This window comes from Phyllostomus discolor, chromosome 5, assembly GCF_004126475.2.
Source record: "Phyllostomus discolor isolate MPI-MPIP mPhyDis1 chromosome 5, mPhyDis1.pri.v3, whole genome shotgun sequence".
Lineage (NCBI taxonomy): Eukaryota > Metazoa > Chordata > Mammalia > Chiroptera > Phyllostomidae > Phyllostomus > Phyllostomus discolor.
This window is the reverse complement of record NC_040907.2, coordinates 87,037,962-87,060,291: the sequence shown is the minus strand read 5'-3', so window position 1 is coordinate 87,060,291 and position 22,330 is coordinate 87,037,962. Positions and strand designations below refer to the sequence as shown.

The 22,330-nt window shown below is 38.9% G+C and overlaps 1 protein-coding gene and 1 pseudogene across 2 annotated transcripts in view; one reads left to right on the top strand and one right to left on the bottom strand.

The window, feature by feature from the left end:
- Nucleotides 1-22,330, bottom strand: part of FARS2 (phenylalanyl-tRNA synthetase 2, mitochondrial) — a 555,715-nt gene that overhangs the window by 387,875 nt on the left and 145,510 nt on the right. For both annotated transcript variants that reach the window (XM_036026519.1, XM_028513542.2), the window contains exon 4: nt 5,602-5,761. In XM_036026519.1, the coding sequence (XP_035882412.1) occupies nt 5,602-5,761 (160 nt within the window). The remainder of the gene's footprint in view (nt 1-5,601; nt 5,762-22,330) is intronic.
- LOC118500737 lies at nt 9,046-10,579 on the top strand (annotated as a pseudogene).

The following is a 22,330-nucleotide window of genomic DNA, read 5'->3' as shown; positions in this document are numbered from 1 at the left end:
AAATGACCTCATGGCTGGAAAGAAAAAATAAAAGGCTCTGTTCACAGATAGAGTAGTCATTTGAACAATATAAGTATTCTCCGAACAGGTAGGTTTTTAACTTTAATGCCATTCCACAATAAAGGAAATTTGAAGATTTATAAAATAGCAACTCTGATCTATAATGAAATCCGAAACCAACAGTCTAAGCCAGTAGTATTTAAAAAATAAAGCAAACATTTACCTAAAGCAAAGAAGCTACAACTTCATTGTCATTTCAAGCCAAGATTGCTAATTCTTGGTTTTTTTATAAGGAAAACGGCTATCTGGAAACTTTCACCTCAATGTATGGTTTTAAAAGTTATTCAAACACAAATATTAAAAATAATAATACAAAGAAAAGTCCAGGACGATATTCAGAGAAACATCTATCCTCAAGGCCCCTATAATGTTTTTATATTCACCGTAGGGTGAATAGCACATTGTGTCCTTTTTAAAAACATTTGCTGATGCTTGGAGAGACTGTTAAGGCCATCATCAATACCAATTTGACTGCAGTGCCACAGTCCAATGTAAAGCTACATCTCACTTTGTCACACAAAATTAGAACAAATCAGCCACAACTACTGTTCTTTGGTTGTATTACCATTTCTTCATATGCTCCCTGCTTTTATCATAATTTTCCTTCCCTTCCTTGTTCCTTCATTCTTTCCATATTTATGCATTTGTTTACTATTTTCTTTTTAAAAGGCACCTTAGAAAGTTAGAAAACTGAGGCCTAAAGCACTAAATGACCTGTTCAAGATTTCACAGTAAATGCATGAAAGAGGATTTCAGTTTTTCTGATTCCATATTACTGTTCCTCAGTAGTCATGAGATTTCTCTGTTAACCATTTTTCTTCCTTTCTCCTCTTCCTTTCTTCATTCTTGAAAGCTTTCTGGCAGGAATGTCCAACCTGCAGCCTGCGGGCTGCATGCAGCCCAGGATGGCTGTGAATGCAGCCCAATACAAAGTAGTAAATTTACTTTAAAAATTATGAGATTCTTTTGTGATTATGTGTTACAATGTATTTAATGTGTGGCCAAAGACAACTCTTTTTCCAGTGTGGCCCAGAGACGCCCAAAGGTTGGACACCCCAGCTCTAGGGCTTTTGCTTGCTGTCAATGACAAAGTCGGCTCTGTTGTTTCCTACCCAAGAACCTTTTCTGGAGCACATGCCGGATACTGGAGGAGGCACCTCACCTATCTGTTCCCATAACACACTGTTTCTCTGTGACAGCACTTAAGGTTCATGTCTCCTTGAAGATAAGGATTACATCTAGTTTATTGACTACTGTGATGTCTTCAATGTGGTGGAAATCGAGCAGTGCTTCTTGCTCAGAAAAATAAAAGCCCACCTCCAAAAAGAACTCAGATGACCACAAAAAGGAACCTTCTCCAGGATTCAGCATGAGCTATAGAAACAGGTCCTGGTAAGAGAACTCTGAGCTGGCACTAGAAAACAAGTTAGAATTAGCCAGTGAAGGAGCTGGCAGTACTAAATGGAAGTGTGGTACAGGTTGGGTGGACAGGTACAAGGGGAACAGTGGGGCTGATGAAAAATAAAGAAATAGGAGAAAAAAATTACTAGTCATTAGAGAAAGTAGGCTACCTGTCTATTCAGGACCATTCAGTTATCTAACTATGAGGTAGTTTCTAAACCTCAAACACAGCAAATCATTTGATGACAGAAATGTGTGTAGCAAGACATAAATAAGGAGAGCTCTAGTGAGTCTCTCCATAGATCGACCATTAAAAAATTCGGATAAGCCTGAATCTCTTTGTAAAGCCACTAGAGACAGGATACTATCTCCCTAAAATACTAGAGATCCTTTCTACCAAAACCTGCTTCAAAAATGGCTTGAAAAAACAATCCATCTCCCTGCATTCCAAATTTAACTAGATTATATTACTTCTAAAAATATCATAATTCTTTTCTTTTATCATGAAAGTGAAGAAAAACTCAGTATAATAAAATGTTTACACCAATAATCTCTATCTGAAACCTTCTTCACCATTATATTACACTACTTTAGCATGAAATATTTCAAACCAAGAGACAGAAATAGAAAATAGCAAATATCTATGTACCCACTATCCAGTTTTATCAAATCATAACTGTTTTATATTTAACTTATCTGTTTCATATTTAATGTTTTTAATAAAATACTATGCACACACTTTAAGCCTGGTTTGTACCTCTTTCCTCATGCCACTCTCCATCTCCTAGAAAAGGGAACTAGAGTGAAGCTGATATACTCTTTTAAAAAACATATGTATAAAAAATATATAGGATTATTTAGTGTTTTTTTAAATATTATATTAACTATACATTTAATAATCTGTAAGTATAGATACTCTAACAAATCTTGCTAAAACAGAACATCAGAAACTTAGTAAATTATAAGAATCCTTTTAAATACACATTTGAGTTCCCAGGTAAGCAGGGGAATCTGGATGTGTGAAAAAACAAAGGTGAATCAAGAGTAAGTGAGTAATCACCCTGGCTGGTGTAGCTCAGTGGATTGAGCTTGGGCTGGGAACTGAAAGGTCACAAGTTCGATTCCCAGTCAGGGGACATGCCTGGGTTGCATGCCTGGTCCGAGTGGGGGCCACATGAGAAGCAACCACACTTTAATGTTTCTCTCCCTCTCTTTCTCCCTCCCTTCCCCTTCCTCTAAAAGCAGTAAATGAATAAAAATGTTTCTCTTTGACTCTAGTAATCTAGAAAAAAAAAGAGTAAGTGAGTACTCAAGCTCTAGCTGGGGGTGAGAGATGAGACTCCTATATAGGACCAGGACTTTGTACTCCATGTATTTTTCTATATCTTTGTCAATGCTTACAAATATTAGATTTTTTAAAAGATTTTATTTATTTATTTAGAGAGGGGGAAGGGAAGAAGAAAGAGAGGGAGGGAAACATCAATGTGTGGTTGCCCCTCATGTGTCCCCAACTGGGGACCTGGCCTGCAACCCAGGCACGTGCCCTGACAGGGAATTGAAACAGCAACCCTTCACTGCACAGGACCATGCTCAATCCACTGAGCTACACCAGCCAGGGCCAAATATTAGATTTTCAGAAATATTTCTATATATGAAAAGTGGCAAAGGATAGCTCATAGAGATTTTTATTTGCTTTCCCCCAATTATTAATGAGGGCGAGCATCTTTTCACATGTTCATTAGTCCTCTTAGTACATCATTTGTCACATTCATGTTCACCCATTTCTCTTAAGTTGATTTTAGCTTGTTTATTTGGAGTTTTTTTTATATATGCTGAATGTTTATTTGACATAACACTACACTCCCATTAAAATGGCTAAAATTAGCCCTGGCTGGTGTGGCTCAGTGGCCAGACCAAAAGGTCCCCGATTTGATTCCAGTCAGGATGCATGCCTGGCGTGCAGGCCAGGTACCCAGTTAGGGGTGCGTGAGAGGCAACCAACTGATGTTTCTCTCGCACATCAATGTTTCTCTCTCCCCTCTTTTGTCCCTCCTTTCCCCTCTCTCTAAAAAAATAGAAACTAAAAAAAAAAAGAGAGAGAGACTTTGGAGAATGTAGCAACTTCAGGAAAGGTGAATCAGAACAAATATGTAGAACTTGATGGACAAAATAAACTAACAAACAAAATAGAAATAGACACATAGCTGTCAGAGGAGAGGGGGTACAGGAGAGGGGGTAGATGGGAGAGGTGAAAAAGGTGAAGGAATTAAGCAAAAATAAAATGAAAAATAAAAAAATAAATGGCTAAAATTAAAATGATTGACTATATGTCAACTGTCGTGGGAGATGTAGAGCAACTGGAACCTTCATACACAACTAGAAGGAATGTAAAATTGCTAAACCACTTCAGAAAACAGTTAAGCAGCTACTCAGAAAGTTAAAATACATCCACTATATGATTTAGCAATTCCACTGAGAAATAAAAGCATAAATCCATACAAAAACTTGTGCACAAAATGTGTCTAGAAGCTCTACTTGCAATAGCAAAAGACTACAAATAATCCAAATGTCTATCAGTGGAAGGATGTATAAACAAAATATGGAATGGTATGCTTAGCAATAAAAAGGACTAAGTTATTGATATGTACTACAACATGCATGGATCTCCAAATAATTATGCTAGGTAAAATAAACCAGGCCAAAAAAAATCTGTACACATTACAGAATTCCATTTACATAAATCTAAAAGGTGAAAACTAACTAATAGTGACAGAAAGTCACTGGTTGGCTGGAGTGAGGAGATGCAGAGAAGGACAAGCAGGAGAAAATACCAAGGGACAGGAGGAAATTTTGGGGGGTGATGAACATGTTTATTATCTTGATTCTGCTGGTGGTTTCACAGGTGTATACCTAGGTCAAAACTAATAAAAGTATGTAAATATGTTCAGTTTATTGTATGTCAATTTAGCAGATTGTATACTTTAAGTATGTGTAGTTTATTTTTTGTCAATATACCTCAATAAAGATGTTGTTTTAAAAAGTTCACAAGGATAACAGCTTACTTAGCTTTTAAACATTTTTAAATCATAGATCACAATTAAGAAAAATCTCCCAACCTTCTCTTTACAGCTTTCTAAAAACAAAATATTATCTCAAGGAAGTTGGAAATAATTGGAAGGGGGTACAACACAAACAAAGATTTTCTTAGAGAAATAATCGAGGGCAAGTGACTAAAGTGAGAGTCCAGCTCTTAACAATATTGTTCTTCCAGGTAACTCACTGTTCATATTTTTATTATTGACAGTAGTAATCAATATATAATTATGTAAAATTTTCCACAGGACCCAATCACCTGGTTAAGAATCTTGCCCCACATGGATGGACCTAGAGGGTACTATGCTAAGTGAAATAAGTCAGTGAGAGAAAGACAAATACCATAAGATTTCACTCATATGTGGAGTCTAAAGAATAGAATAAACAAAATTAAAACAAATTCATACATACAGAGAACAGACTGATGGTAGCTAGAGGGGAGAGGTACTGGGGGACTGGGTGGAAAAGGTAAAGAAATTAAGAAGTACACATTGATAGTCACAAAATAGTCATGCAGATGTAAAGTACAGCATATGGAATGTCGTCAATAATATTGTAATAACTCTGTAAGGTGTCAGACAGATACTGAACTTACTGAGGTGATTACTTTGTAAGTTATATAACTGTCTAAACACTATGTTGTGCACCTGAAACTAATATAATATTGAGTGTTAGCTGTAATTGAAAAAAATTTAAGTTAAATAAATAAAATGAAACAAGAAAGAATCTTGCCCCATCATGCAAGTCCCAACACTCATCAATCTATACACTTCTTCACCATTGATGAATGACCTGATCTTAATCCATATCATTCTCATCACAGGATATCATCATTTTTCTTTCCATAATTAATTCTACTTTCATATCCTCCTACTCCTCACATGGAATGAACTAGGAAATCTATTAAGTTCTACATCACGATGGACCTGAACCATTAAGCTACAACTTAGGCCAAAAAATCTAGACACAACTAGCATCAGTGATTTCTGAATGATGGTTAGTAATGAATATTTAAGCCCTCAAAGACAGAGGCATTTGAGAACTTACCATCTCCAAACAGATGTGTCACAAGCCTGGTAAGTGTCTGCTTAAGGTCAAACTCGAGCAGCTTCACAGCCTCCATGGTGTGTGTTTCTTGTTTATGGGCAGAACGAGAACTTTGCTCAAAGAGCTGCAGGCTTTCTCCATCCTTTACACCGGCAAATAACTGTAAACCAAGAGGAATAATATAAATAAATAAAAATTGTATCCTGTCCGTCCATATCAAAAGACATAATGTGGGAATAAAATCCATTGTCTAATAGGCAATGAACATACTAAATTAACATTCATTTAGTACCAACTTCAAACAAAAGCACTATGCTACAGTGTTTAGGGAATGGACAGTGTTTAGGGAATTAAAAGATACTGTTCTGATCTCTGCTCATCTCTCCATTTTACTTTTGTGTTACTTATAGTCATTTCCTCACAAGAGACATTATCCTCAATGCTAGTGTGAATACCAGTGAATCAGGCTTTCCAACTCTAACAGTATATCCTTGACCATCCACAGTACTCTTAGAGTGTGTCCTGAAACTAGGTAGAAAGTATAGTCTAGGAATTAAATCCTGTAAAGTCCATAAAGGCAGGAAGTATGCTGGACTTTTCTAACCCTGTATCTCCAAAGCCCAGGACGGGGGCCACTTACTATCCAAGAAAAGCCCAGCAAGTGATATGGTAGCTAAGCCTCAGGTAATGCTCTGTGAAGTAGGAATAACAACACTAAATTCAGACACATTATAATAATCAAATAAAGTAATGCATGAAAAGAATAGAGTACCTGGCACATTGTAATGGCTAAATAAATTCTCCTCATTATCATCACAATCACAATTACTAACCACAGGTATTATTATTCATAAGCTGCTTTACTGCTAAAATAAAGTGTCCCCATCTTTAACAGCAGAGCAGGTCTTTACCTGCTAGGAGACTGACTCAAGAAGGAGAATGAACAAATGAATCTACCATTTTTCCCACCTGATGTCTCATGAAACATAAAAAAAAAAAACACTTTTTAATAAAATAATAAATTAGCTACTGTTTCTCATGAAATAAGAAAAACCTCATTTTAATAAAAAAACAAATTAGCTATTGTTTCTAGTAATATTAGGCTGGATAATTAGAATAAAATCTCCTCATAAATCTACTAAAAAACACAAAAATTCTTAAAAGCATTGAAGAAGTAACACAATGGGTGGGGGGAGCTCAACACAAAGTCAGACAAATACTGAGAATATGTGCCTATCCAGAGTATCAACTGAAAAACTGAACATTGGTTGTGACAACCTACCACAGCAAGCGAGGCCAAAGTAAAAGTCTGCAGTATCTGACCAAGTTGGGTGTCAGGTAGCCAGCCCTAAAGGACTTATGCTCAAAATAAAAATGAACACAAAAATAAAGCAGTTCTGGTAGACTCCTGCAGTCAGTGTCACATTGCCTGAGCACACAGAGACAGCCTCAGGCTGTGAAAATGAACTGAGGCAACTGCAGGCTAGTAGTTCCTCTAAGTGTCCAGCAAAATCAAACATACAATTTTCTGGGAGTCCACTTTTGCTTTCAGGAGTGATTACTCATCATGGCCAATATACAGGATCTGGGAGAAGTAACGCCTGCTTCAGTGGGTTTGTAGAGTAATAACATGGATGTAATAATTTATAGTTTTAATTTGAACATTTCACCTGAAATGTCACATGGTATGCTTGAGTGTAATATTGCTAAGTTAAAGAATTACATGCTTATGGTTTTGTAATTAAAAAGGGGTGTTATTTGTGCCAACCCTGTAGTTTTAGTAGATCAATCGGAAGCACTGGCATGTCTGTGTAAGTACAGAAAACATACCAAAAATATTAGGACAGGATGAGGATGATTGAAAGAACAAATTCAAAACACACCAATGTTTCCCAAGGAGCAGCACGTATTCCATTAAGATTTAAGGAGGCATAGAGTAAATACTTTATATTAACAATTCTGTATTAATTTGTGTACTAGAAAAATATCCCATATCAAACATATAATTAACATATAGTATAGCTTAAAAGAATGCTAACTAAAAGAAATCAGTCACTTCAAGACTGTTCTTAAAAAACTATTAAGATTTTAGACCACCAACTTATACCATACACAAAAATAAACTCAAGATGGATAAAAGATTTAAATATATGTCACAACACCATGAAAGTCCTAGAGGAGAACACAGGCAGGAAAATCTCAGATATCCCACACAGCAATATTTTCAACAATATGTCCCCTAGAGCAAGGGATATAAAGGAAAGAATAAACAAATGGGACTACATTAAATTAAAAAGCTCCTGCACAGCTAAAGAAAACATCAAAATGAAAAGTGAACTGACTGTATCAGAGGACATATTTGCCAATGATACATTGGACAAGGGTTTGATCTCCAAAATATATGAAGAACTCACATGAATCCACACCAGGAAGACAATCCAATTAAAAAATGGGCAAAGGACCATTCGGGTCCTTCAGACACTTCTCCAAGAAGGACATACAGAGGCCCAGGGACATATTAAAAGACAGTGAACATCACTAACCATCACAGAGATGCAAATTAAAACCACAATGAGATACCACTTCACACCAGTCAGAATGCCTATCATTAATAAATCAACAAACAACAAGTGGTGTAGAGGTTGTGGAGAAAAGGGAACCCTAATGCACTGTTGGTTGGAATGCAGACTGGTACAGCCACTGTGGAAAACAGTATAGAAATTCCTTACAAATCTAAAAATAGAACTGCTTTTAGACCTGGCAATTCCACTGCTGGGATTAACCCTAAGAATACTGAAACATCAATTTAAAAGAACATGTGCACCCCAATGTTCTCAGCAGCACAATTAACAATAGCCAAGTGATGGAAAGAGCTTAAATGCCCATCAGTAAATGAGTGGATCAAAAAACTGTGGTTCATTGCCACAATCGAGTACTATTCAGCAGAAAGAAAGAAGGAACTCCTACTCTTCATGATAGCATGGGTGGACCTGGAGAGCATTATGCTAGGTGAAGTAAGCCAGGCAGTGAAAGACAAATACCATATGATCTCACCTATAAGTAGAACCTAATTAACAAGACAAACAAGCAACCAAAACAGAACCAGAGACATGGAAATAAAGAACAAACTGACAGTAACTAGAGGGGAGTGGGGAGGGGAATAAGGAGGTAAGGAAGGGTAAGAGTTAAGTAAGGAACACCTATAAGGACCCATGGACAAGGACAATGGTGTGTGGGGAGGGGATTGAATGTGGGAGAGTGGGTGTGGGCAGGGCAGGGGAAGGCAATGAGGAAAAATGGGGACAACAGTAACTGAACAATAAAAAAATTAAAAATATACAAATAAATAGACATGCTACAGTAGAAACTTTAAGAAGAAACAAAAATAAATGAAAAAAATAACTATTAAGATCTAATAATATATGCAACACATCTTTATATCCAAAAAAATACCTGAAACATACACTAAAGACAAAAGTTTAGAAAACTCTGAAAGAAGAAAAAGCACTAATTCATTAGGCCATCTGCACAGTACAACACAGAGTAATAAGACCATAAAAACAAGTAAACTATTATGTCTAGAGAAAACATACATTAGAGCTGGGACATAAGCTCTAATGGGAGATCAACTAAGCCAACCCCAAATAAGGAAATGAAATCCAGAGAGGTGAAGATACAGAGAGGCTAAGATAACTTAGCATTTAGCAACCAAACTGGGACTGAAACACATTCCACCTTTGATTCCAGGGACCTTTAAGTGGCTGCCTCTCACTTAGCTTCATCTTTGAGAGACACCCACTGTTGATGAAATTAAATTAGATATCCATTCGTTGACTACAGTAGGCTGTGTCATTTGTTTTTCCACCAGCATTTCTATTTCTCTGACATTTTTTCAAGTGCCATTGCACAAACCCAAATGACCCAAATTCCACCCCTACTGCAACTGCTTACAGGAGCCAGGGCAAGTAGTTCACAGATGAGAAAAAGCAGGTGCAAGAAATCCATTCTACTCAGATTTAAAAATAAACATAGGCCTGAAGATGGCACTGCAAGGTAAATGGTTGTCCTCCGCCCCTGTGAAAATTGTGTTTTTTTAACAGGTGGTATTTATTATGCTATTTCCTGCTAGAATTCTTCATATTTCTGTATAAATGTCTCCTGCTACCATATCCAATAGTCAACCTAGTATTTGATACAGTGATGCTCCTCCTTTACCTTGGAATGTAAGTGACTGAACTATTTGTTGATACAAAGGGAAACCTCTGCCAACAAAAGATGCCACTTGCTGTTAGTGTAGCTTTGACCTTCCCATCTACCCTGATGGCTTCCTATTACATGTTGTTACAGACCTATGTGCTCCAGCTGGAAGCCATCATGAACAGCATCTTGCTCTTCTTTTGTGGTTCAGAGCTGCTGCTTGAGGTGCTCACCCTGGGCGCTTTCTCCAGTATGGACAGGATGTGAAGTACAAAAATTTCAGCCAGCAGCCCTAAGGAGCTAAGACCACACAGACTTCTGGTACTTTGCCCACCCCAGTGAGAAGTGGTGGTTCAAGTGGTCCTAGGGAAAGTTGCAGCTTTTCCTCAACACAGACACTCAGGCAACAAAGCAAGCATAAGACCACTGGGCGTCATCTTCTAAACAGGACCACCAACCTAAGAGACTCTTCCACACTCCAGTATAGGGAGGGGCACAGCTGTCCCCCTCCTGGCCATTCTCAGAACAATTCCCTGCTGATCTCAAGTTCCTCTCTTTGATCATCATGGCCAGAGCACCTCATATGAACTAGACAGGCTCCTTGTGCATCTGGCAGGACCTGAGCCACACTACCTGTATCCTGTAAGTGCTGTGCCACATCTGTCACACATTGAGCATGGAGAGCCTCAGGATGGTGTGCTTGAAGTGACACAGAAGCCTCTTATCCTTACTTTTCAGAAACTGAGCTCCAGAACTTTTCTGGTAGTTCATTGTGTTATTTTTCTATTCTCATCATGAAACAAACACTATTTTATAATAAATACCGTATTTTTGGACCATAAGATGCACCTAGATTTTAGAGTTGGAAAAAAAAATTTGGGTACTTGCGGCCAAGATGGAGGCATAGGTGGATACACTGTGCCTCTTCGCATGACCAAAATTAAGGACAACAAAAATTTAGAAACAAACAAACAAAAAAAACAACCAGAACAGTCAGAAAATTGAACTGTATGGAAGTCCTGACAACCATTTATCCAGACTGGTAAGAGAGACAGAGTCAGCGGCCAACAGAGAGAGGTTGAGACAGGAAAAAGTGGTGGCTGGCAGACCCAGGCATGCAGGGTGCAGGTGGTGGCTAGTAGATCCCGGTGGCAGACCCCGGGTGTGGGCACCGGCACTGGGAGGCAACGAGCAGACCCAGTAAGGCACTCAAGGTAACTGGCTGTCTGCAGTCACACATTCGCATGCAAATAAACCAGTTGAAAACCCGCCGTGGGACAGACCTCACAAACCAGGCCCCAGTGTCGGGAAATAAAGCCTAAAAGCACTGAATGAAAACACTTGTGGAGGTTGAGGTGCCGGAAGAGACTCCCAGCTTCACAGGAGAGTTCCTTAGAAAGACCCACAGGGTCCTAGCACATACATAAGCCCACCCAACTGGGAACCAGCACCACAAGGGCCCAATTTGCTTGTGGGAAGCAGCAGAGGGGACTGAAATCTGACAGAGTGGAGCAAGCACCATTGTTTCATCTCTGACCCTGCCCCCACATACAGTGTCACAACCCAGCAATGAGGGTTACCCCTCCCTGGTGAACACCTAAGGATCTGCCCCTCATTATGTAACAGGTGCGAACAGACCCCCCCCCCAAAAAAATGGCTCAAACAGAAGAAAAAATCAAAGCCACAGAGCCAATACTTTTAAGCAACCAAGAGATAGCCAGCCTATCAGATACAGAGTTCAAAGCACTGGTGATCAGGATGCTCACAGAATTGGTTGATTCTGGTCACAAATTAGATGAAAAAAATGAAGTCTATGCTAAGTGAAATGAAGAAAAATGCACAGGGAACCAATAGTGATGGGAAAAAAACTGGGTCTCACATCAATGGAGTAGACCAAAAGGAAGAAAAAAACATACAATCAGAAAAGAATGAAGAAACAAGAATTCAAAAAAATGAGGAGAGGCTTAGGAACCTCCAGGACATCTTTAAACATTCTAACATACAAATTATAGGGGTACCAGAAGGGGAAGAGGAAGAGCAACAAGTGGAAAAGCTATGTGAACAAATAATAAAGGAGAAATTCCCCAATCTGGCAAAGAAATAGACTTTCAGGAAGTCTGGGAAGCTCAGAAAGTCCCAAAGAGGTTGCACCCAAGGAGGAATACACCAAAGCACATCATAATTATAATACCCAAGATTAAAATGAAGGAGAGAATCCTAGAAGCAGCAAGAGATAAGGGAACGGTTACCTACAAAGGAGTTCCCATCAGACTGTCAGCTGATTTCTCAAAAAAGACCTTGAAGGCAAGAAGGGGCTGGAAAGAAGTATTCCAAGTCATGAAAGGCAAGGACCTACATCCAAGATTGCTCTATCCAGCAAAGCTTTCATTTAGAATGGAAGGGCAGATAAAGTGCTTCTCAGATAAGGTCAAGTTAAAGGAGTTCATCATCACCAAGCCCTTATTTTATGAAGTGTTAAAGGGACTTATCTAAGAAAAAGAAGATAAAAAATATAAACAGTAAAAGGACAGCAAACTCACAGTTATTAACAACCACACCTAAAACAAAAAGCAAACTAAGCAAACAACTAGAATAGGAACAGAACCACCGAAATGGAGATCACATGGAGGAATAGCAACAGGGGAGTGGGAAGAGGAGAGAGAGGAAAAAGGTACAGTGAATAAGTAGCATAAATGGTAGGGAGTAAATAGGCAGGGGGAGGTTAAGAATAGTATGGGAAAAGTACAAGCCAAAGAACTTATAAGTATGACACATGGACAAGAACTAAAGGTTGGAATGTGGGTGGGAGGGGGTGTGCAGGGTGGAGGGGAGTGAAGGGGGTAAAATGGGACAACTATAACAGCATAATCAATAAAATATATTTAAGAAAAACAAAAAACCCCTCAGTAATAGTACCAAACTGACATTTTGGTGTTGATGTGCTTTGTCTTAGAATGAAGCTATGCCTACAGTCATAAACTATTTCTGCAAACTGATATTTTTTAAATGTTTAATTTAGCTGTATGGCTCTATTAGAGAGGATCTAATTCAAGAGATTACCAGCTTTATTAGATGGAAATTTAAAAAAAAACACTAGTCTTGAAAAACAAGTAAAGAGAATTCTTTGGCCATAGGGAGCATGGAGCAGGGGGTGGGGAATGCTGTTGAGGAGACAGCAAGAGAACTCAGAAATGAAAACCTAAAGGTGCCCATAGGACACAAGAGAGTTGTCAAACAGCTTCTTTTGGAAGGGGAGGTGGAGAAAAAAGACAGGCTCATTTAAAATTTTTCAGAATGATTTCACTGCAGATTACATGATACAGATGGTCTCTTCATTTTTACTTACAAAATCATCAGCCAATTCCATATCACTCATAATGGCTTTGTTATGAATGGACTCCTACAGCAAACAAAAGAGGTTCCTAGTTCTGTGTTCTTCTGGGTGGGAAATGGAAGCAGAGTGCACTAGTGAACATGAACATAATGTTAAGCAGAAGAGACTTTTTAATTCCAAATTGCGTAACTCAAAAATGACAGGCCAGTATAAAAGCAGTGCCATCTAGAGGCAAAGAAGATAAAAAGCTTGTGTTACCCCTAGTGATGGTATACAATCTTTTCATCAAAAAACACTCTTTTCATTATTTATTCCTCATGAACCCATTTTTAAAAGATTTTTTTGTCTAACAAACTGTATTTACTAGATAATGATACTTTTTAAAAGACACATAAACCTGACAGCAGGGTTATACTGACATAAAATTCAAGTTGGTATTTCTTGTTGTCTACAGGCTTTCCCACCTCAACTGTATGATTTCTCAAAGAGATAAGAAGTAGGGGTTAGTACAAGACAATTCCGAAGACAATAAGAGAGACTGTTTAAATTGCTGATTCCACTCATGTTTCTGAATTATCAATAGACAAGTGCTCCTCTCACTGCCAAAGATCATTGAAAAGGCCACAGAAAGGCGGTCTGGAAATACAGACAAAAACAAATACAGGTTGGCAAAAAGCCAATACAAAAAGCCAATACATAAAGATTGGCTCACTAATTAGTACACATACTAGTGTAAGATGTCAATAATAGGGAAAACTGAGTGTGGGGTACACGAGAACTCTCTGCACTGTCTTTGCAATTTTTATGTAAACTTAGAACTATTCTAAAGTAAAGTGATAATCCAAAATTGAATATAGGGACCACATACTCTGCTGATTGAGGTCAGCATGGTAAAAAGAGACTAATGGCCAAACAGCAGCATTTGAAACTCTTACTGTAAAAGAAGACACAGTAGAAACTCTACTGTGATTTTTAACCAACTTAGGAGGAACAGGAAAGGTTTCTGTACAACAGGTGTGACCTCAAGCATAAGGAAGGTCATCACAGTGCCTTGACCACAGCAGATCCTCTATTCATTTCTTCTTAATCACTTAATTAATTTAAGACTGCCTCTCTAAGCATGTGCTGAGTCAAGAATCAAATCTCAGAGAAGAAAGTACTAGTTGTTCTCCTCAATTAACTTCAGAGACTATTCTAATCATCTATCTCACTCCTGAAAATGTCTATCCCACCTATACTACTTTCACTAGGGGCAAAATAAAATTGGTTCTTCCTTCTTCCTGAGAAAAGAGAAGTCATCAGGTAAGAGAGTCCCCAACTTCTAGCCTTTCATTCCTATTCATAAATGCATTTGCCTCTGCAGTCATGCTTCAATCCTTCATGCCCATCTTAGTTTAGAAACAACAACAACAACAAAAAAAAGGTATATCTTCCTCTCTAGTCAAGCTCAAGGCATTAGTAACCCTCTCCTAGTGACCTGAATACACCCAAACCCATCATTTTCTGTCTCCTCCGATGTTCTTATTTAGAAATCACTCAGGCCTCCTATACCTTTAATCTCTGACTCTTTCTCCTCAGTAAACATATTCAATTCTTCCCCTTAAACAGACAGTCTACAAAACAAATGAAACTCCCACTAATCCCATTTCATGCTGCAAACTACCCTCCCTCTTCTTCACAGTTAAGTTGGTCATTCTTCACAGCTTCCCCCTCCTTGCTTTCCTGTTGCTAATATTTGTATTCCTCAGGCTTCATTTTCAGCTTTGTACACTTCTAACTCTGCTTCCTCACCCTAGATGAAAGCAGCTAAACTCATGGCTGCAGCTACCATCTGTATGGATCAGAATCTCCACTTCCATCTTTAACAATGGGCCAGCACCCAGACACATATATGTACCTGCCTACTGGACATCTTCACTTGCAAATCCTTCACCTAAACATATCACAAACTCAACTAGCTCTCTTGACCCCTATCCCAAAACACATTTCTCCTTCTGGGATCCCTAGCCTTGGGAATAATACCGATAAAGAAAAGTAAGAGTTATTTTCAAATGCTTTTCCTTTTCCCTGTGCAGCTACCAAGGCCAGTAGATTCAACCTACTAAACACTCTCAAGTCCATCCTTTCCTATCTGTTATCCCTCCATTTCTCTGTCTTACCCTGCAGTGGTTTCTTGGATGATTATAAATAATCTTTAATTAGTTTCATCATCTCCATTCTTTCCCTACATTGCTCTATTCCATCAACTACTCTGCAAAATTCTTTTTCTAAAATGCCAATCTGACTGTATCACTCTTATGCATAAAAAACTTTTAAAGATTTCTCATTATTTTTAAAATAAAGCACAAATTCCATAAGGTTGCCTGGAAGACCCTTCATGAAGCAGTTTATACCCCTGTCTCTAACCATTTCCTATCACTCCCCCCCACCTCCAGCCCCTCCACAATACGCAGTCCAGGAATTCTTCACATTCCTTTGTATCTTCCTGCCTCCAACTCTGCTACTCCCACTATCTGGAACACAGCACACCTTCTCTGCCTGGATCACTTCTAATTTCTCTTTAAGATTCTTTAGTAAGCCTTCTATTATTACCTCCAGAAATAAAGGTTTCCTTCTGTGCCTTGGCCATAACCCTTTTATTATGCTGATTGTGTTGTATAGAGTTTCTAGTTTATCTGTCTCTCTCACTAGGTTCTAAACAAAAGGAACAACACTTAGGAACTTATTTTACAACAATTCTGTTTAGGATGAGGTTTCTAAGAACACATGGTATCTAAACACAAAGCAATCTATATCCAATTCAGTTCAAGCAAAACCTGCCACTAAGCAGATCACCTCTAACCCCCAGGGACAAGCTAGTCTTCTGGAGAATGACAGATAAAGCCTGTAACTCCAATGAATACAGCCTCATATATTTGGCAGACCCACTGTTTATTAATTCTTGGTTCACAGACAGAAAAATAAGTAAGAATCACTTATAAAAATAAGCATGCTCACATATCTAATCACATGAATTCCCAAGCCTTCATTTCCCCTGAATGCAACAAGCAAATTCAATTATGTTGTTTAAATCCAACTAAAGCATTTCAGCAAATATTAGGCATTCAAATCACTTCGGAGGAAGGATTGGATGTCTTATTGAGATGAATAGACAGACACATTAAAGGCAGAGCAGACTTATCCAAGTGTATTTCAGTGGCTAATTTCCACAGTTTTTAATTTCTTTAAACAACTGGCCCTAAGTGAGATTTTCTACTGTTCATCATTTGAGAAGGCTTGTGTTTGAAAGGGCCCAGTTAAATACAACTCTGTCCTAGGGTCTCCATGGGAAGTCTGTTCCTGTTTTAGCTAATTGATATTGAATCAGTTTTGCCATTCCCTGGATTTTTGTAACACACCACATGCCAATTAATCAAGTTACAGAGATTAGCACAGGGGAGGGAATGCATTAAAGCTCTGCACTGCGAAAGCAGACTTTATTTTGTCCTGCTGCTTGTCTTATTTCCTCTCCTTCACCTGAAACTTTGTGCCAGTGAAATAATGGGAAGAGATTTGTAACAGTCAATGTTATATGGTGAAAAATGCTACAAAAATACATTGGTGAGTGAAAGGCAATTTTTGCCACACAGCTGAACAAAATACTGACTATCAAGGATGCTGTACAGGACCAGAAGCTCAAGTCTCACACTGGACCTTCATTTGCAAATTCATACAGGTCCCGCTAGATGAGGGGTGTCAAACTCATTTTCACCGGGGACCACATCAGCCTTGCAATTGCCTTCAAAGGGCCAAATGTAATTTCAACTCCTTAACAGTTAAGGAGTATTACATTTATACAATCCTAAAATTATTTCAGCCCTTTGAAGGCAACCGCAAGGCTGATGTGGCCCCCGGTGAAAAGCTTGGCACCCCTGCACTAGACAATACCCCCCTTACTTAAGCCTCCATGACAGAAACCTCCCGTCCCATTGAATATAGCATAGAAGCTACTGAGCTCCTTGCTTAGTGACAAAAACCCATGTTCTCAAGAAGCCAGGATCAGAAGTACTCAGGACAGCTAGTTGGCACCCACATGACTCTCCATAGCCATTTATTTTCCTGGCAGGTCCAGCTACACTCAGCAGCAATGTCGGTGGAGTGTCAGTGATTTCTGCCTCCTCCCATGCCCCAAAGATACTACCAAAGGCTTCTGGGGATCTCCAAAATCTGGTCAGTTGTTGTGCCTGCTTTTATGAACTCTGATATATTGTGACAAGAATATTTTTCAGTACTTTTCTTCTCCTGGGGTTCTCCTATACAGGTATCAATGAGAGAAAGAAGTAGATTAATATTCTGCCAACATCTAGCCTATATAGAGAAAACATCAGAAACTTCCATTCATCAAAGCAAGGAAGTTACATGAAGCTGTACACAAACAAACTACATGAGAGATTCCCTGTCTGGATGAGTTCAGGAAAAAAGTAACAACGGCAAGAATAAAAAACACCTGTCCAAGTGTGAACTAGTTCTCATGACAATCATCATTTAAAGGAGAAAACTTTACCCATTCTGTTAACTTTAAAATTGTGATATCCTATTATCCTTTTCCTAGGCCATGATGACAGATAAAACAGAGAGAAAGGAACTGCATTTTTTTCTTCAGGTAGCTAAACAGCTAATTCATGGTGTGAGGGGATGAAATATAACAGTACTGAGACCCATCTAAATTCTATCGCCTACTCTAAAGGAAGATGACAGAGTCATATTACTAATCAACAGAAAAGCCAGAGTAGCTTTACAAACACAGATCAAATCTAAAAACAAAGACCCACAAGATATCTGACTCATGTTGATGACGCACAGGTAGATCTACACTAAACGGGAACAGGGCAAACATCTACTTTGGAGATAAATACAGGGTATGGGTAGAGGAGCTAACATTTGCTGAGCAGCTCCCAGTCACAAGGCATCAGGCTAGGTGCTTTAACCACAACTCAAGAGTTATCTCTGTTTTAATAAAGAAAACTGAGACTCCAAGTGGTTAAATAATTTATCTAAGGTCCTTAGAGTATGAAATTCAGAGCCACAGTTTGATTCTCTTCTCACCAGCTCACAAGATGGTGTCATTTCCAGAAAAAGCAGCACCACTACTGAAAACGTTTTCCATACACGGTACCAAGGCTCACAGATCAGCTCCAAGGGCCATCAACCCAAAGTTCAAGTCTTTTGTTCAATCCTGAAGGGCAAAAATATGCATAATTCCTTACTTTAATACTTTTATGTACAAATAAAAGCTACTTACTAGTTATTGGCTAAATGGATTACTAGAAATTTCTAAAACAAGGCATCCATAGGACAAAATTAAGGCGTTATTAGAATTGATGAGGAACTCTCAAAGTTCCACCATAAAGTCTGGCTGCCCAAGAGCAGTGTGATGGTTAATTGTATGTATCCACTTAACCAGTCCATGGGATGCTCAGATATTTGGTTACACATTATTTCTGGATGTGTCTGTGACGGTGCTCCCAGGTGAGGTTAATATTTGAATCAGTAGAGTGAGTAAAGCCGATTGCCCTCCCCAGTGTGAGTGGGCCTCATCCGACCCTTGAAGGCCTGAATAGAATAAAAAACTGAGTAAGAATGCTTCCCTCTGCCTTTTATTTGTTACTTTATTTTATATTACAGTTTATATTAATTTTATATTTTTATTCCCCTCAAGCTGGGACACCAGTCTTCATGCAGACTTGGATCCCTACTGAAATTTCACCACTGGCTCTCCTGCTTCTCAGGCCTTTGGTCTGGGCTTCTCAGCCTCGATAATCACACGAGCGACGTTACAATAAATCTCTTTTTCTAAACCATATGCAGGTGGACACACACATCTTACTTGTTCTGTTTCAGAAGAATCCTAACTAATACAAACAGACAATACCAAAAATCTCCTACTGCCCTAAACACAATTAAAAAGTTGGAATCTCTACAATTCACAAGAAAATTATCAGTCAATCTTCAGTGGTACCCTAAGTTGGCTGTAGATTTCAAATGTTGGCAGAGGCTTTTAACAATAAATCAATGTTGGTTGTATCATTATGAATGAATTTTTGTGGGTTACCTGATAAACACTATATAGTACAATATATATTTATACACGATAGAATCAACATTTAACAATTATATCTTACAATTGTATTTAAGACACTATAGTTCAAATAAGAATCATTTATACCACTATTGTCAAAGCGGAGAGTTAAATATTCTACATGGTCCTTACCCACAAACTTCCCTGAGAAATAATACATCATTGTATCACAGAGTATCACTAAAAAGCAGAAAGAGTTGGGACAACTGAGCTGAAGAGTTATTCACCTTATCTAAGTATCCACATGGTAAAAATATTGAGAAATATCCCCCTGGAGAAGGTAACCCAAACTTCCTTTGAAACAATTTGTCACTTATAATTCTCATGGTGAGAAAGTTATTCTTTCTGCTTGTCTAATGCAAATCCTTCTATGTTTTGGTTTAAGCCCGGGTCATAAACACTAAACAACACGTAGAACAAATCATCTAAACTTCCAACACACAACAGGCCTCCAAGAGTTACCTTTCAGCGTATGTGTGGTAAGATATACTCCCCACAAGATCCATGCCACCCAACTCTGAACCTCAATCCCGTGTCCAGGTAGCTCTGTGCCTATGAGATTTCTAAACACAGAAGAACTATTTCTATTTCTTGAACCGGAATGGTCACTGCTCAGGAATATTCCCTGCCTCCAGACAGAGGCTCTCAGACTTAGGCAGAAAATGTTCCCTTGGCTTTCCCAAACACATTCAATTCACCCTCCTGTTCTCAGACAGCCTCTGACTCTCTGATCCCAACCCTCAAATCACCCCAATAGCTGACATCTGGCCATTTCCAAGTTAGGCAGCATTCTCTGCCTTCTTACAGCTAGCTTAACCCTAAATTCTGCAGCTGTGTATGTAATCCACCCCCATAATCCCAGTTTAGTTCCCAGGTAATCCCAGAGAAGTATTATAAAGGAGAAGACAGAAGAAACAAAATTGCTAAGAGAATAAAGAACAATAGCTTTTCCAATTTACTACAGACTTAGGCTGGGAATTGTTGACATAGAGACTGAACTATCTTTTTTTTTTCTCCTTGACAATGACTTCTAATATAATCTAACACAAGAGCATATAATATTCCTTAAACCACATACAAAATCCTATGTGTGTAGTGGGGGGAGGGGAGCAAACCCCTCAGCAGATTCTCAAATGGTAAAAGAAAGAGGTTAGAAACCATTGCTATGATGAAATGTTATCAATCGTATACAACATTATAGAAAATCTCTATGGACCTGAAAAATATCATAGTGTTTAGATGACACTCAGTTTACAAAAACTCCATTTTATCTTTCAGATTCACTCACATTTGCAATTTACAATTTCACAGACAACTACCCCAGAATGAGTCCAGAGGATGACATTAGAGAGTAAATTCAAGGACAAAGGCTCAGAAAGAAGACACCAAATGTGCCTGTAAAGGTCACACTATCAGCAGAACAGCAGGAGTGCGATCCCTTACATCTAAGAGAAGACCCAGGCATCTAGCATACAATTCAACAGGATGTGCATACAACAGACTGCTAGCTGGTCCTAAGGCTCGCTAGTAAAGAAAGCTCCCTCTGACTACCATCATGCATGCACCTACCAATCTGAAAATGTAAAGTTTGCCACTCCATCCATACAAGTAGCTTTCAGTAATGTGCACCAGGCAAAGAAATGTGGTCTCCAGCAAGATGTTAAGTCTACTGTGAAACAGCATATTATTGTGAAAATATTTTTGCCACTTTCACATTTTACTTCAACTAGTACAAAAATATTGTTCCTGTGATTACATGGATTTTGTGCAACTTAATGAGGCCCTCTGGGCCTCCAACAGCAAATGTTGAATATAAATGGTAATAATTTTCCTGAGATCTTGGAGGAATGAGATATAGAGAATATCCATCTGTTTTTCTCTGGATGCTATATTGGTTCAGGAATGCAAGCTTTTACCCTTCAAAATATCCTCTATCCTCTATGTGTCCAATGTACAAAGAACCAATAACTAGAGAGCATCCATACTACCTAAATTATATTCAGAAATTTTAAATTAGAATCAAGAACAAGTGTTTCTGTCTTCCTAAATCTGACTTTTCCTGGCACCCCCTTTATTGGGTTAATAACAGCATATCTCCCTAAAGAATTACATATATTCAGGAAAGGGAGCAAGCTGATTGTGCCAGGTATCAATGCATTGCCTCTGCACCACAAATCAGTCCATTGACTGCTCTGTGAAAACCAAGTTGGGCTCTAAGTAATTTTCCTGTGGCATCTGACACAATGTTAAGCTCTGCCAGTAGAGGTCACTGGAGAGACATTAGACAAGGATTCTTGCTGCATGGTGCCCTACAATGCAAGCAGCAGCACTCAGTTCCCCAGGTGGTCCCACAGTAGCCAGTTGCTTCCCCAATTACCCCTCTTAGGCAGTTTCATAGAAGATGGCTTCCTGCAAGACTCCTCCCCCAAAACAGCTTTACTGAAACCTGGAGAGCAGATTTCCAGCAAATGCCACAGCGTGGGTATCCAGCAATTCCAGCAGCATTGACACCACTACCACCTGTGGCATTCAGTGAGCACTGGCTAGGAGCAGGGGGAGAGGCTCTTCCTTGGGAGCCCAGTGTCAGTAGCACAGCTGCTCCTTATATCTGCTTGTTCTGCACTCGCTAGAGTTCTCTTCTTACTAACCAATCCCTCAGTACCCCAATTCTCTGCATTATACTTAATAATTCTTCCCTGATAGGGTTACAATATGTTTTCTGTCTTATAACCCAGCCCTGACTGATGATGCAGCTTCTCCTCTGGAAGGCTGGAGCATGAGAAATAGTTGAGAATGCCCAACCAGAAAAGCTAATAGATGAACTATCACACAGTTAACAAGGTTAGCTGCCACCTTGTACAGAGTGGAAGTTGGCAGACTAGAACAAGGAAGACATCCAAATACCACATCTACCAACGGCTACTCTGGGCAGGACCCTGGGTCAGAGAGAGACAGGAGGCACAGAGAAGATCGAGTGACACCCTTAAGGAATTGACTAACCAGCCGGAGATACCATGCCAGATGTACACAGGCCAACAATTCAAGGTAGTACATCCTGAAATTCAGTGAGGGTTGTGAAC